Genomic DNA, 12,388 nt, shown 5'->3' with positions numbered 1-12,388 from the left:
ACAGTTTGTTGTTGAGCCTACTTGGGATCAGCTGTATTGGAAATACTCAAATGACAAAATAGTACAACCATGGTTGACAAGGGAAGTCAAAGCTAATGTGAAAGCAAAAGAGAGGACATCCAACAAAGCAAAAATTAGTGGGAAGAGAGAACAGAAATTTACAGCACATTACAAGCCCTTCAGCCCACAATGTTGTGCCAGCCTTGTAATCTAGTTTAGAAACTGCCTAGAATTTCACTACTGCATCTCCCTCTATTTTTTCTAAGCTCCATATAGCTATCTAAGAGCCTCTTAAAAGACCCTATTGTATCTGCCGCTACCATCATCGCTGGCAGTTGACTCCACGCACCCACCACTCTCTGTGTGAAAAACGTACCTCTGACATCCCCCTTGTACCTTCTTCCAAGCACCTTAAAACTATTCCCCTCACGTCAGCCGTTTCAGCCCTGGGAAAAAGCCTCTGGCTATCCACACGATTAATGCCTCTATCAGGCCACCTCTCATCCTCCATCACTTATAAGAAAAAAGGCCACGTTCACTCAACCTGTTTTCATAGGGCATGCTCTCCAATGCAGTCAACATCCTTGTAAATCTTCTCTGTAGTCTCTATAGTATCCATATTTTTCCTGTAGTGAGGTAACCAGAACTGAACACAGAACTCCAAGTGGGGTTTAATTGAGGTCTTGTTCAGCTTTAACATTACCTCACGGCCGAACTCAATCCCATGGTTGATGAAGGCCAACACACCATTTGCTTTCTTAATAACACTGTCAACCTGCACAGCAGCTTTGAGTATCCTATAGACATGGACCCCAAGATCTCTCTGATCCTCCATACTGCCAAGTGTCTCACTATTAAGCTAGCAAACAATATCAAGGTGGATTTTAAAAGCTTTTTACAAGTATGTAAAAAAAAAGAGATGACGGTGGATATAGGACCACTAGAAAATGGGGCCAGAAAAATAATAATGGGTGCCAAGGAGATGGCAGATGAACTAAATGAGTATTTTGCATCAGTCTTCACTGTGGTGTGTCTGATGTTGAAGGGTGTGAGAGAAGAGAAGTAGGTGCAGTTACAGTACTCTTACAAGGGAGAAGGTGCTCAAAAAGCTGAGAGACCCAAGGGCATACAAGTCATTCGGACCACATGAACTGCACCCTAGGGTTCTGAAGGAGGTAGAGGTAAAGATTGTGGGGACAGTAATAATGATCTTTCAAAAATCATTGGACTCTTGCATGGTGCCGGAGGACTGGAAAATTGCAAATGTCACTCTACTCTTTGAGAAAGAAGGAAGGCAGCAGAAAGGAAATTATAGACCAGTTAGCCTGATCTCAGTAGCTGGGAAGATGTTGGAGTCAATTGTTAAAAGGATGAGGTTATGGAGTATTTGGTGACACAGGACAAGATTGGACAAAGTCAGCATGGCTTCCTTTAGGGAATATCCTGCTGGCGAATCTATTGGAATTCTTTGAGGAAATTACATGTAGGATAGATAAAGGGGATGCAGTAGGTGTTGTATAATTGAATTTTCAGAAGGCCTTTGACAAGGTGTCGCACAGGAGGCTGCAAACCAAGTAAAGAGCCCATGGTATTACAGGAAAGTTACTAACGTGGTTAGAGCATTGGCTGATTGGTAGGAGACAGCGAGTGGGAATAAAAGGATGCTTTTCTGGTTGGCTGTCAGTGATTAGTGGTATTCCGCAGAGGTCGGTATTGGGGTGTTTCTTTTATGTTGTATATCAGTTGTTATAGATGATTGAATAGATGGCTTTTTTGCTAGGTTTGCAGATGATATGAAGATTTGTGGAGGGGCAGGTGGTGTTGAGGAAACAGGCAGGCTGCAGTAGGATTTAGACAGATTCAGAGAATGGGCAAGAGAGTGGCAAATGAAATACAATATTGGAAAATGCATGGTCATGCACTTTGGAGGTAGAAATAAATGTGCAGACTGTTTTCTAAACGGGCAGAAAAATCCAAACATCTGAGATGCAAAGGGAGTTGGGAATCCTTGTGCAGAACACCTTAAAGGTTAACTTGCAGATAGAGTCAGTGGTGACAAAGTCAAATGCAATGTTAGCATTCGTTCCAAGAGATCTAGAATACACGTTCAGGAATGCAATGCTGAGGCTTTTTAAGGCACTGGTGAGGCCTCACTGCAAGAATTGTGAACAGTTTTGAGCTCCTCATTTAACAGAGGGTGAGCTGGCATTGGAGAGGGCTCAGAGGATGTTCACAAAGATTCTGAGAATGAAAGGGTTAACATATGAAGAATGTTTGATAGCTCTGTGTCTGTATTCACTGGAATTTAGATGGATGAGGGGGGATCTTATTGAAACCTTTCAAATGTTGAAAGGCCTGTACTGAGTAGATGTAGAAAGGATGTTTACCATGGAGGGGAGTCTCGGACAAAGGAGCACTGCCTCAGGATAGAGGGGCATCCATTTAAAACAGATGTGAAGAAATTTATTTTGCCAGAGGTGGTGAATATGTGGGATTTATTACCAGAGGTCAGGTTGGTGGGTGTGTTTGAAGGCAGAGCTCGAGTTCAAGAGTTGGGAAGTTATGTTGCAGGTTTATAGAACTCAGGCTAGGCCACATCTAATGTATTGCATTCAGTTCTGGTTGCCCCATTATAGGTAAGATGTGGAGGCTTTGGTGAGTGTACAGAATTGGTTTCCTTGCATGCTGTCTGGACTAAAGGGCATGTACTATGAGTAAAGGTTAGACAAATTTGGATTTATTTTTGAAGCAGCAGAGGCTGAGGAGAGATCTGATAGATGTTTATAAGATTATGAGAGGCAAGATAGTCATTTTTTGTCTCTGGGATTGAAATGTCTAGTACTAGAGGTTGTGCATTTAAGGTAAAAAGGGACACTTTCAAAGGAAGTGTATGGGAAAAGTTTTTTACGCAGTGGTGACTGTCTGGACTGCTCTGCTGGTGTGGTGATTTAGCAAATATGATAGAAGTGTTTTTGAGATCTTAGATATAACATAAATTTTTGAGAATAGACAATAGACAATAGACAAAAGGTGCAGAAGTAGACCATTCGGCCCCTCGAGGGTCTGCACCACCATTCTGAGATCATGGCTGATCATTCACTATCAATACCCAGTCCCTGCCTTGTCCCCATATCCCTTGATTCCCCTATCCATCAGATATCTATCTAGCTCCTTCTTGAAAGCATCCAGAGAATTGGCCTCCACCGTCTTCCGAGGCAGTGCATTCCACACCTCCACAACTCTCTGGGAGAAGAAGCTCTTCCTCAACTCTGTTTTAAATAACTGACCTCTTATTCTTAATCCATGCCCTCTGGTACTGGACTCTCCCAACATCTGGAACATATTTCCTGCCTCAATCCTATCAAATCCTTTAATTATCTTAAACGTTTCAATCAAATCCCCTCTCAATCTCCTCAATTCCAGCGTGTACAAGCCCAATCTCTCCAATCTCTCTGCGTAAGACAGCCCTGCCATCCCAGGAATCAACCTAGTGAATCTACGCTGCACTTCCGCAATTGCCAGAATGTCCTTCCTTAAACCTGGAGACCAAAACTGTACATAATATTCCAGGTGTGGTCTCACCAGGGCCCTGTACAAATGCAAAAGGACATCCTTGCTCTTGTACTCAATTCCCCTTGTAACAAAGGCCAACATTCCATTTGCCCTCTTCACTGCCTGTTGCACTTGCTCATTCACCTTCATTGACTGGTGAACTAGAACTCCTAGGTCTCTTTGCATTTCTCCCTTACCTAACTCTACACCGTTCAGACAATACTCTGCCCTCTTGTTCCTGCTTCCAAAGTGGATAACTTCACATTTATTCACATTGAATGACATCTGCCAAGTATCTGCCCACTCACCCAGCCTATCCAAGTCTCCCTGTATTCTCCTAACGTCCTCTTCGCATGTCACACTGCCACCCAGTTTAGTATCGTCAGCAAACTTGCTGATATAGTTTTCAATGCCCTCATCTAAATCGTTGACATAAATCGTAAAGAGCTGTGGTCCCAATACAGAGCCCTGTGGTACCCCACTAGTCACCTCCAGCCAGTCCGAGAAACACCCATTCACTGCTACCCTTTGCTTTCTATCTGCCAACCAGTTTTCTATCCATGTTGAAACCCTGCCCCCAATGCCATGAGCTCTGATTTTACTCACCAATCTCCTATGTGGCACCTTATCGAATGCCTTGTGAAAATCTAGGTACACAACATCCACTGGCTTACCCTCGTCTAACATCCTTGTTACATCCTCAAAAAACTCCAACAGATTAGTCAAGCATGATTTGCCCTTGGTAAATCCATGCTGGCTCAGCCTAATCCTATTTCTAGCATCAAGATGTGCCACTATTTCATCCTTAATAATGGACTCAAGCATCTTCCCCACGACTGACGTTAGGCTAACAGGGCGATAGTTCTCCGTTTTCTCCTTCCCTCCCTTCTTGAAAAGTGGGATAACATAAGCCACTCTCCAATCTTCAGGAACTGATCCTGAATCTAAGGAACATTGGAAAATGATTACCAATGCATCCGCAATTTCCTGAGCCACCTCTTTTAGAACCCTCGGATGCAGACCATCTGGACCCGATGGAGGGATATGGGCATTATGTAAGTAAAAGGTATTAATTTCTGCAGAACAAAGGGCCTGTTCTTGTGCTCTACTGCTTTATGTAAAATTTTCTTTTTTACATATCACTCCAAATATGGTACTTATATTTTGGCATTTCATGGAATATTTATTAAACAGTGTTTGGTAATCGATCAAAACTTGGTCAAATCAGTGGGTATGCCTGAAATTGGATTAGGATGAGTGTTTGATGATAAGCACGATCATGGTGGGCCAAGCGGCCTATTTCTTTGCTGAAATAAGGGGGGAGGAGAGGGGGGAGGGGAAAGACAGATAAATTAAAGCACAATCTCTGATGATAGGGAATGAACAGGTTTGGGAGAGCACCGCCATCTAAAAAGGTTGATTATAGGAAGGATTTAAAACTGAGATAAATTGACTAATTTTCACTTAATTACCTGCTCCTTTGTACTTATTCTGTAATCATTTGGAACAGAACAGTGCACCTATTTATATTAATGAAGTAGTAATTTCTAGCTGAATCTTCAAGATGGCATTAATGAGGTGTTCCTGTGGCTTCATAGTTGCCTTTGATTTATTTTTTAAAATCAGTAACTTATGGGACTGTGCTCACTGGGGATTTGTGCTTTGCATCGATTGCCATGCTTCTGATGAGGTTTGCACTTCAGGTCAGATTGTGTCATCTGTCACCTGGAGGCAGCTGTGCCTGGTGTGAGGGGAATGTGGTTGCTCCTTGTCCTGGGTACCAAATTGATTTCAGCTTGGGAACTATTAGAAACAACAGCTTTATTAATTGAACTGCTGCTTCTAAACATGTTTCTGTGGCACATAATTTTATAACATCATTAACTTAGATGTGTAAAAAAATGAGTTAATAGAAAGAAGCTGTTCAGCCCACTGAATCAATGCTGGCTATCAAAACAACTCATCGCTTTCAGAAACAGAATCAGAATTATGTTTAATATCACTGGTATATGTCACAAAATATTTTATTTTTCATTCTCTCACCGATTTTCCTGCAACCTATTCCCTGACACATACCCACAGCAAGAACTCATGATGTTCCTACCAACGACCCGTGTTAGCCAAAAAAGGCGAGCGTATTGTCATATGCACAAGTATATATGTGCACAGGTGCAATGGAAAAACTTAATTGTAACAACATCACAGGAACATGGCATTAGAGCTGCAACATTCACAAGAAAAACATAAATTTAATGTAAATTATGCAAGAAAGAAAACAATAGTATGTCTGTTGTAGTACAATGTAGTCAGAATATATCTCTACTGAAATGGTAATTAGGGGTTGTGCAGGTTGGTTCAAGATGTGAATGGTTGAAGGGAAATGGCTGTTCTTGAACATGGTGGTGAAGGATTTCAGGATCCTGTACACCCTGACTGATGGTTGATATGGGGGGGATCTTTGTGACAGATGCTGTTTCCCAGAGACAGCATATCATGTAGACACTTGCAATGGTGGGGTATCAAACAGTTCACATCTTGAAAGCATTCCCGGGGGGGATCCTATGTGGTCAAAAAGAGAAGGTGTACTCTCCAAACAGACAACACCCAAGGTTAAGATTGAATGCATAATCCCAGAATAGTGAGATAGCTGCATTAGCTCCAATGTAACTATGCCACTCTGATTTAAACCATGTTGCAATCATGCACTTTGCTTAATAAGAATTTTCATGATCAGTCTGATGCAGAAGCTGGTAATTAATTAATATTGTTACAGATGCTTCAATACAATGGAAAACCTTGTTTTGCATGTTCTACAATATACAAACCTGTCCACATGATTTTTTAAAAACTTACCAGTACATGTTCCTAACAAGTTGCTTTTTTGGAATTTCTACTGAATCTAATTCCATTACATTTCGATGACCTAATTCTGCATCTCTGCATAAAACAAATACTCCTAAAACTCCCTCTGGTTCACTAAGTGTTTAATGTTTTGTATTCTGAAGAGGTGCAGAAAGTACTATTAATGAGAGAACAGAATAAAGAAATTTTATCCATTGAACAATCATGTCCATAGCTGCTTGAAGCAGATGTCCAGCATAATCCCATTTCAGTTCTTGGCCTCTGCCAATGTACTCATAACAAATAGGTTGGGAATTAGGCCATGTGACCTTCACACTTGCTCAATCACTCATCAAGATTGTGACTTGTCTTCCACCTCTCCTGGTTCTATCTGCCCATTTTCACCTGATTCCACCCATCACCTGCCATCTCCTGCTTCACCCCTAACCATCACTTGCCTCTGCTCTATGCTCTCAGACCTGGTGCAGAGTCTTGACCCAAAATGTTGACAATCCTTCTGCCTCCACTGAGTTCCTCAAACAGATTGTGTTTGCTTTTCCTTTAAGACATTTGTAAGTTTCAATGAGATTTCCTCTCACTCTAGAGAATCCATTCCTAATCAACACGATTTCTCATCAATACAACCAACACATCATCCTAGAAAGGATGATTCATAGTCTGATTTAGAAGATTGAGGGGAGATCTTATTGAAATGTATACAATTCTAAAGGGATTGGACAGGCTAGATGCAGGAAGATTGTTTCCGATTTTGGGCAAGTCCAGAACGAGGGGTCACAGTTTATGGATAAAGGGGAAGCCTTTTAGGACCGAGATGAGGAAAAACTTCTTCACACAGAGAGTGGTGAATCTGTGGAATCCTCTGCCACAGGAAAAAGTTGAGGCCGGTTCATTGGCTATATTTAAGAGGAAGTTAGATATGGCCCTTGTGACTAAAGGGATCGGGGGTATGGAGAGAAAGCAGGTACAGGGTTCTGAGTTGGATGATCAGCCATGATCAGACTGAATGGTGGTGCAGGCTCGAAGGGCCCAATGGCCTACTCCTGCACCTATTTTCTATGTTTCTATGTCTGGTGAATTGTCATTAAACTCCTTTTCTGGTAAATATATCTGTTTGTAGATAATTAGCCCAAAGCTGTAAAGGTCCTGGTGCAGATATACCAAGGTCCCTTATAGTTGCAGTTATGGCTAATTGTGCCTCATCCAAGTATGTTTTATGGGAATGAGTGTTTTTACATCTACCACACATTTAGGTAATGAGTTTACTGTTCCCTATAAACTCTCTGGATAAAAGTTCCTGACCTGCCTTCTGATCTTTGCCGTCTGCAATGATCCACACAAAGCTAGCATCTCATTGTTTTAATTGCTTATGTAAAAACTACTTCCCAAAATAACTGCTTGGCAATGAGTTTGCCTTTCAGTTTAAATGCAAATTAGCTTTCAATCTTTGCAGGAACACAGGATCATCTATGGGTGTCCATCACGGGTAAAGGGTTAGTCTATTTCCCTGTCCCAAGCTGGCGGTGAAAATATCCATCCAAGACACTGGGTGGTCTGCAAAAAGGAGTTGTAAGCTGTTAGTGACTGAAGGATGTGATATTTCAGCTCGTCAAAATTAGCAGACAGAAACACCAGAAAGCTTCAGTGCTTTGATGAGTTAACAACACTGTTTTGGTAGAATAATTTTAATTTAAGGTGTGTCGTATAATCTTTTGGCTTATATTGCTTCTTTAATTACTACCTCTTGACAGATTTACCTGCATCTCCGACACTACAACAGGCCCAATGAGCAGCGATATATTCTCCGAATCCTTTTCATTGTTCCTATCTACTCCTTCGACTCCTGGCTTAGTCTGCTATTAATCAGCAATGATCAGTACTACGTTTACTTTGACTCCATACGAGATTGTTATGAAGGTGAGCAAATATCATTGTTCCAGGAATCTGTGTTTTTTGTTTCTTATCTCTTAGACCATTTGAACTTTTATTACAATTTACAATTGTTCTAGCTTCTTCCCCCTTTCCAGTTCTGAAGAAGGGTCACATCCTGAAATGTTGACTGTTCATTTCCATAGGCGGTGCCTGAGCTGCTCAATTCCTCCAGCAGTTTGTGTGTGTTTATTAAGATAATTAGAAATCCTTCAAAATTCCATGTATATAATTTCTACCCACTAGATGGAGAGGGTTAGAAGTCAAAATAAGAAGATTGGGGGAGGTGTGAAGACACGTATAGGTGAAGCCAGAGGGCAAATGAAGAAAGAAGCTAGGAGGTGATAAGTGGAAAAAGCAAAGGGCTAGAGAAGAAGAAATCTGATTGAGAGGAGAGTGGACCATGGGGAAAAAGGGAAGGAGGAGGGTACCGGGGGAAGTGATAAGCAGGTGAGGAGAAGATATAAGAGGCTAGAATGGGGAAATAAGGAAGACGGTGGGGGAGGGGGAAAATGACTGGTGTTTATGCTATCACCTTGGAGGCTACATAGATGGGAAAGGAGTTGTTGCTCCTTAAGCAATGAGAGTGGACCCATTGTGGCTGAAGAGGAGACCATAGACTGATGTGTTGAGATGGGAATGAGGATAGGAATTGAAATTGTTGGCCACTGGGAAATTCTGCTTTCTGTGGGTGGTTCTGAGATGCTCGACAAAGCAGTCCCCCAATCTACATCAGGTCTCACCAACGTAGAGACCACATAATCGGGAGCATTGGATATAGTGGGTGACTCTTAACACATTCATGGCTGAAATGTTGCCTCTCCTGTAAGGGCTTTTTGGGGTCCTGAATGGAGGTAAGGAAGATGGTGAATAGGCAGGTGTAGCACTTTTGCCATTATGGGGATAAGTGCCAGGAGGGAGATTAGTGGGGAGGGATGAATTGGAAGGGAACCACAGAGAGTGGTGGAGGGAGGTACAGATGTGTTTAGTGGTAGAGTCCCATTGAAGATGGTGGAAGTTGCAGACAAAGATATGGTTGGATGCCAAGGCTTGTGGGATAGTAGGTCAGGGCAAGAGGAACTCCCTGTTAGTTGGCGAGAAGGTGGGGTGAGTGCAGATGTCCGGGATATGGAGGAAATGTGAGTGAGGGCTGCATCAATGAGGAAGGAAAGGAAACCCTGGTCTTTGGGGAAAAAAAAGGACATCTCCAATGTCCTGGAAAGGAAAGCCTCATTTTAGGAACAGTTGCAGTGGAGATGAAGGAACTGAGAAAAGGAAATAGCACTTTCACAGGAGACCCAGTGGGAAGAGGTATAATCAAGATTGTTATGGGAATTGGTGGGTTTTTTAAAAGATGTTGGTAGACCGTTTCTTTCCAGTGATGCAGACAGAGATCGAGTAAGTGGAGAGAGTTGTCATAAATGGACCAAGTACACTTAAGGGCAGGATGGAAGTTGGAGGCAAAGTTGATGAAATTGACAAGCTCATCATTGGTGCAAGAAGCAGCACCACTGCAGCTTTGAATGTAGTGCAGAGAGAGCTGGAGAAGGCTCAGAATATGGACTGGTCCACGTGGCTAACAAACAGACAGACGTGCTAGGGTCCTGGCAGGTGCCTATGGCTACACCTTGACTTTAGAGAAAGTGGGAGGAGCTGAAGGAGGAATTGTTGAGGGTGAGGACCAGTGCTACCAGGTGGTGGAGGGAACTGGTTAAGTCTTTGTTGAGAAAGAAGTGCAGAGCTTTAAGGGCTTTCTGATGGGAGATAGAAGTGTATAGGGCACATCCAAGTCATGATAGGGTTTTTATACCCTCTCCCACCTTAGATGATGGTGGTCATGAGTTTGTTGGATAAGCCTTTGCAAGTTGTAATGGTGCTTTCTTTGGATGCCATACACTACAACCACAGTGTATTAATAGTGAAAGAAGGATATGTTTAGGGAATGGCAAGGGTGCCAACTAAGTGAGCTACTTTTTCTTGTTGAAGTATTTTGAAATTGAAAACATATCATCAAAGAATGTTTATGTGCAACACATTTCTATTAGATGGACTTCTTGTTGGCCCTCCTATATTTCCACCAATAGTATGTAAACTTTGCATTACATGACCAAGTACATGTACTTCAATGTACTGTGAAGTGTTTAGGATGCTCTGAAGTGTGAAGACTATTTCCTGTCATGTGCCTTTTCATGTTTTCCCCTTGTATGTATGTGATATGGAGTTAATGAAGTAAATCTGGCTAATCTAATACAGGACAGTATTCACGGTCAATGAAAGAGAACTATCAACTTGAAACATTGACTGCCATTTCATCAGAAATGGGGAAAATTACAAACCAATCTTCCATCCTTGGACTCACTCTACACTGCACGCTGTCGGAGCAGTGCTGCCAGGATAATCAAGGACACAACCCACCCAGCCAACACACTTTTTGTCCCTCTTCGCTCCGGGAGAAGGTTCAGGAGCTTGAAGATTCATAGGACCAGATTTGGGAACAGCTTCTTTCCAACTGTGATAAGACTGCTGAATGGATCCTGACCTGGATCTGGGCCGTACCTTCCAAATATCTGGACCTGACTTGCACTACCTTACTTTCCCTTTTCTATTTTCTAATTATGAGTTATAATTTAAATTTTTATTATATTTACTTCGATTTGTACTTCAGGGAGTGTGAAGCGCAGAATCAAATATCATTGTGATGATTGTACGCTCTAGTATCAATTGTTTGGTGACAATAAAAGTAAAGTAATTAAATATGAAAGGTGATTGATAAGTTCTTGGCCTATGGTAGAAGGAGGTGAGTTATTAACAAAACTTTCACTCATGTAAATCCTTCATCCTTCATCTCCTTCAACCTTAGGCTACAAGCTTATCAATCAGCCCTGCTGTGGACCACCTGGAGGTCCAAGACACTCTCATTATATGCAAGTGCAGTTCAACTCAGTGAAAATGCAGAAAGCTTGAAGCTAATAACTCATCTCCTTCTACCTTAGGCCACAAACTTATCAATCACCCCATGCAGTGGACCTCTTCTGGAGGTCCAAGACGCCAAGTTCGGCAAAGAAGGGATCCGTATGCTAGACTAACTGTGTAAATGTAGGAAAAATAAATGTGCTAGGTTTTCTGAAATTGACTCCTACCTTAGGCCACGAACATATTAAACACTCCTCGTATAAAACAGGTTTTGAAGGGTGTCGGCCCAAAACGTCAACAGTGCTTCTTCTTATAGATGCTGCCTGGCCTGCTGTGTTCCACCAGCATTTTGTGTGTGTTGCTTGAATTTCCAGCATCTGCAGGTTTCCTTGTGTTTAAGATGTAGAAAATTGGGGATGGAGGAGGGAACAAAAGTTGATGCCTATGAGAATGTGGGGACCAGGAGAGAGTAAACAACAAATAGCATGATAATTAAGGTGAAAACGACTGGTTCTGAGCGAAATAAAAATGTGAGATGTCAGGCTGAAGGAGGTGTAAATGGGAAGCAGAATCTTTATTTGAAATTACCAAAGCCTTGTGCTTTGAATGCTAAAAATCTGAAATTAAACTACTGGAAAGACTAATTATCTGAAATTATTAAATATAATTTCAAGTCAGTAAGATTACGATGTGACTGGTAGTAAGATATTTCAGACTTGGTTTCCATTCCTATTCTGGTATCAACAATGATGTCACACTATTTGTTGGGAGTGGTGCAGCCATGGGGATAGGACAAGGGCCACATGTTAGGGCAGACTGGATCAGATAGGATCTGCCTATTCTCGTTTTCTCCCTGCACAATCATTTACAGGACATTGCATTTTCTATTTTTATTTCAAAGTTCCAGCATCTACAGAATTTTGCTTGTACTCAGAGGTCTAGGTTGCACACGTAAAATGAAGGCCTAGAAAATGATCAAAGCTCAAAATACATATACGTCTCCGTGTATGTGCCATTACAAAGAAAGCATGTCAGTGCCTATAATTCCTTAGAAGCTTGCAAAGTTCGCTATGACATTTAAAACTTTAACAAACTTCTATTGATGTGCAGGGGAAAGTATAATGACTAGTTACAT

The 12,388-nt window shown here is 41.8% G+C and overlaps 1 protein-coding gene across 2 annotated transcripts in view; it reads left to right on the top strand.

The window, feature by feature from the left end:
* tmem184a (transmembrane protein 184a) overlaps positions 1-12,388 on the top strand; it is a 90,688-nt gene that overhangs the window by 28,868 nt on the left and 49,432 nt on the right. For both annotated transcript variants that reach the window (XM_059979791.1, XM_059979790.1), the window contains exon 3: positions 8,163-8,328. In XM_059979791.1, the coding sequence (XP_059835774.1) occupies positions 8,163-8,328 (166 nt within the window). The remainder of the gene's footprint in view (positions 1-8,162; positions 8,329-12,388) is intronic.

Source organism: Hypanus sabinus, chromosome 9, assembly GCF_030144855.1.
Source record: "Hypanus sabinus isolate sHypSab1 chromosome 9, sHypSab1.hap1, whole genome shotgun sequence".
NCBI lineage: Eukaryota > Metazoa > Chordata > Chondrichthyes > Myliobatiformes > Dasyatidae > Hypanus > Hypanus sabinus.
This window is presented reverse-complemented; position numbering and strand designations above follow the sequence as displayed.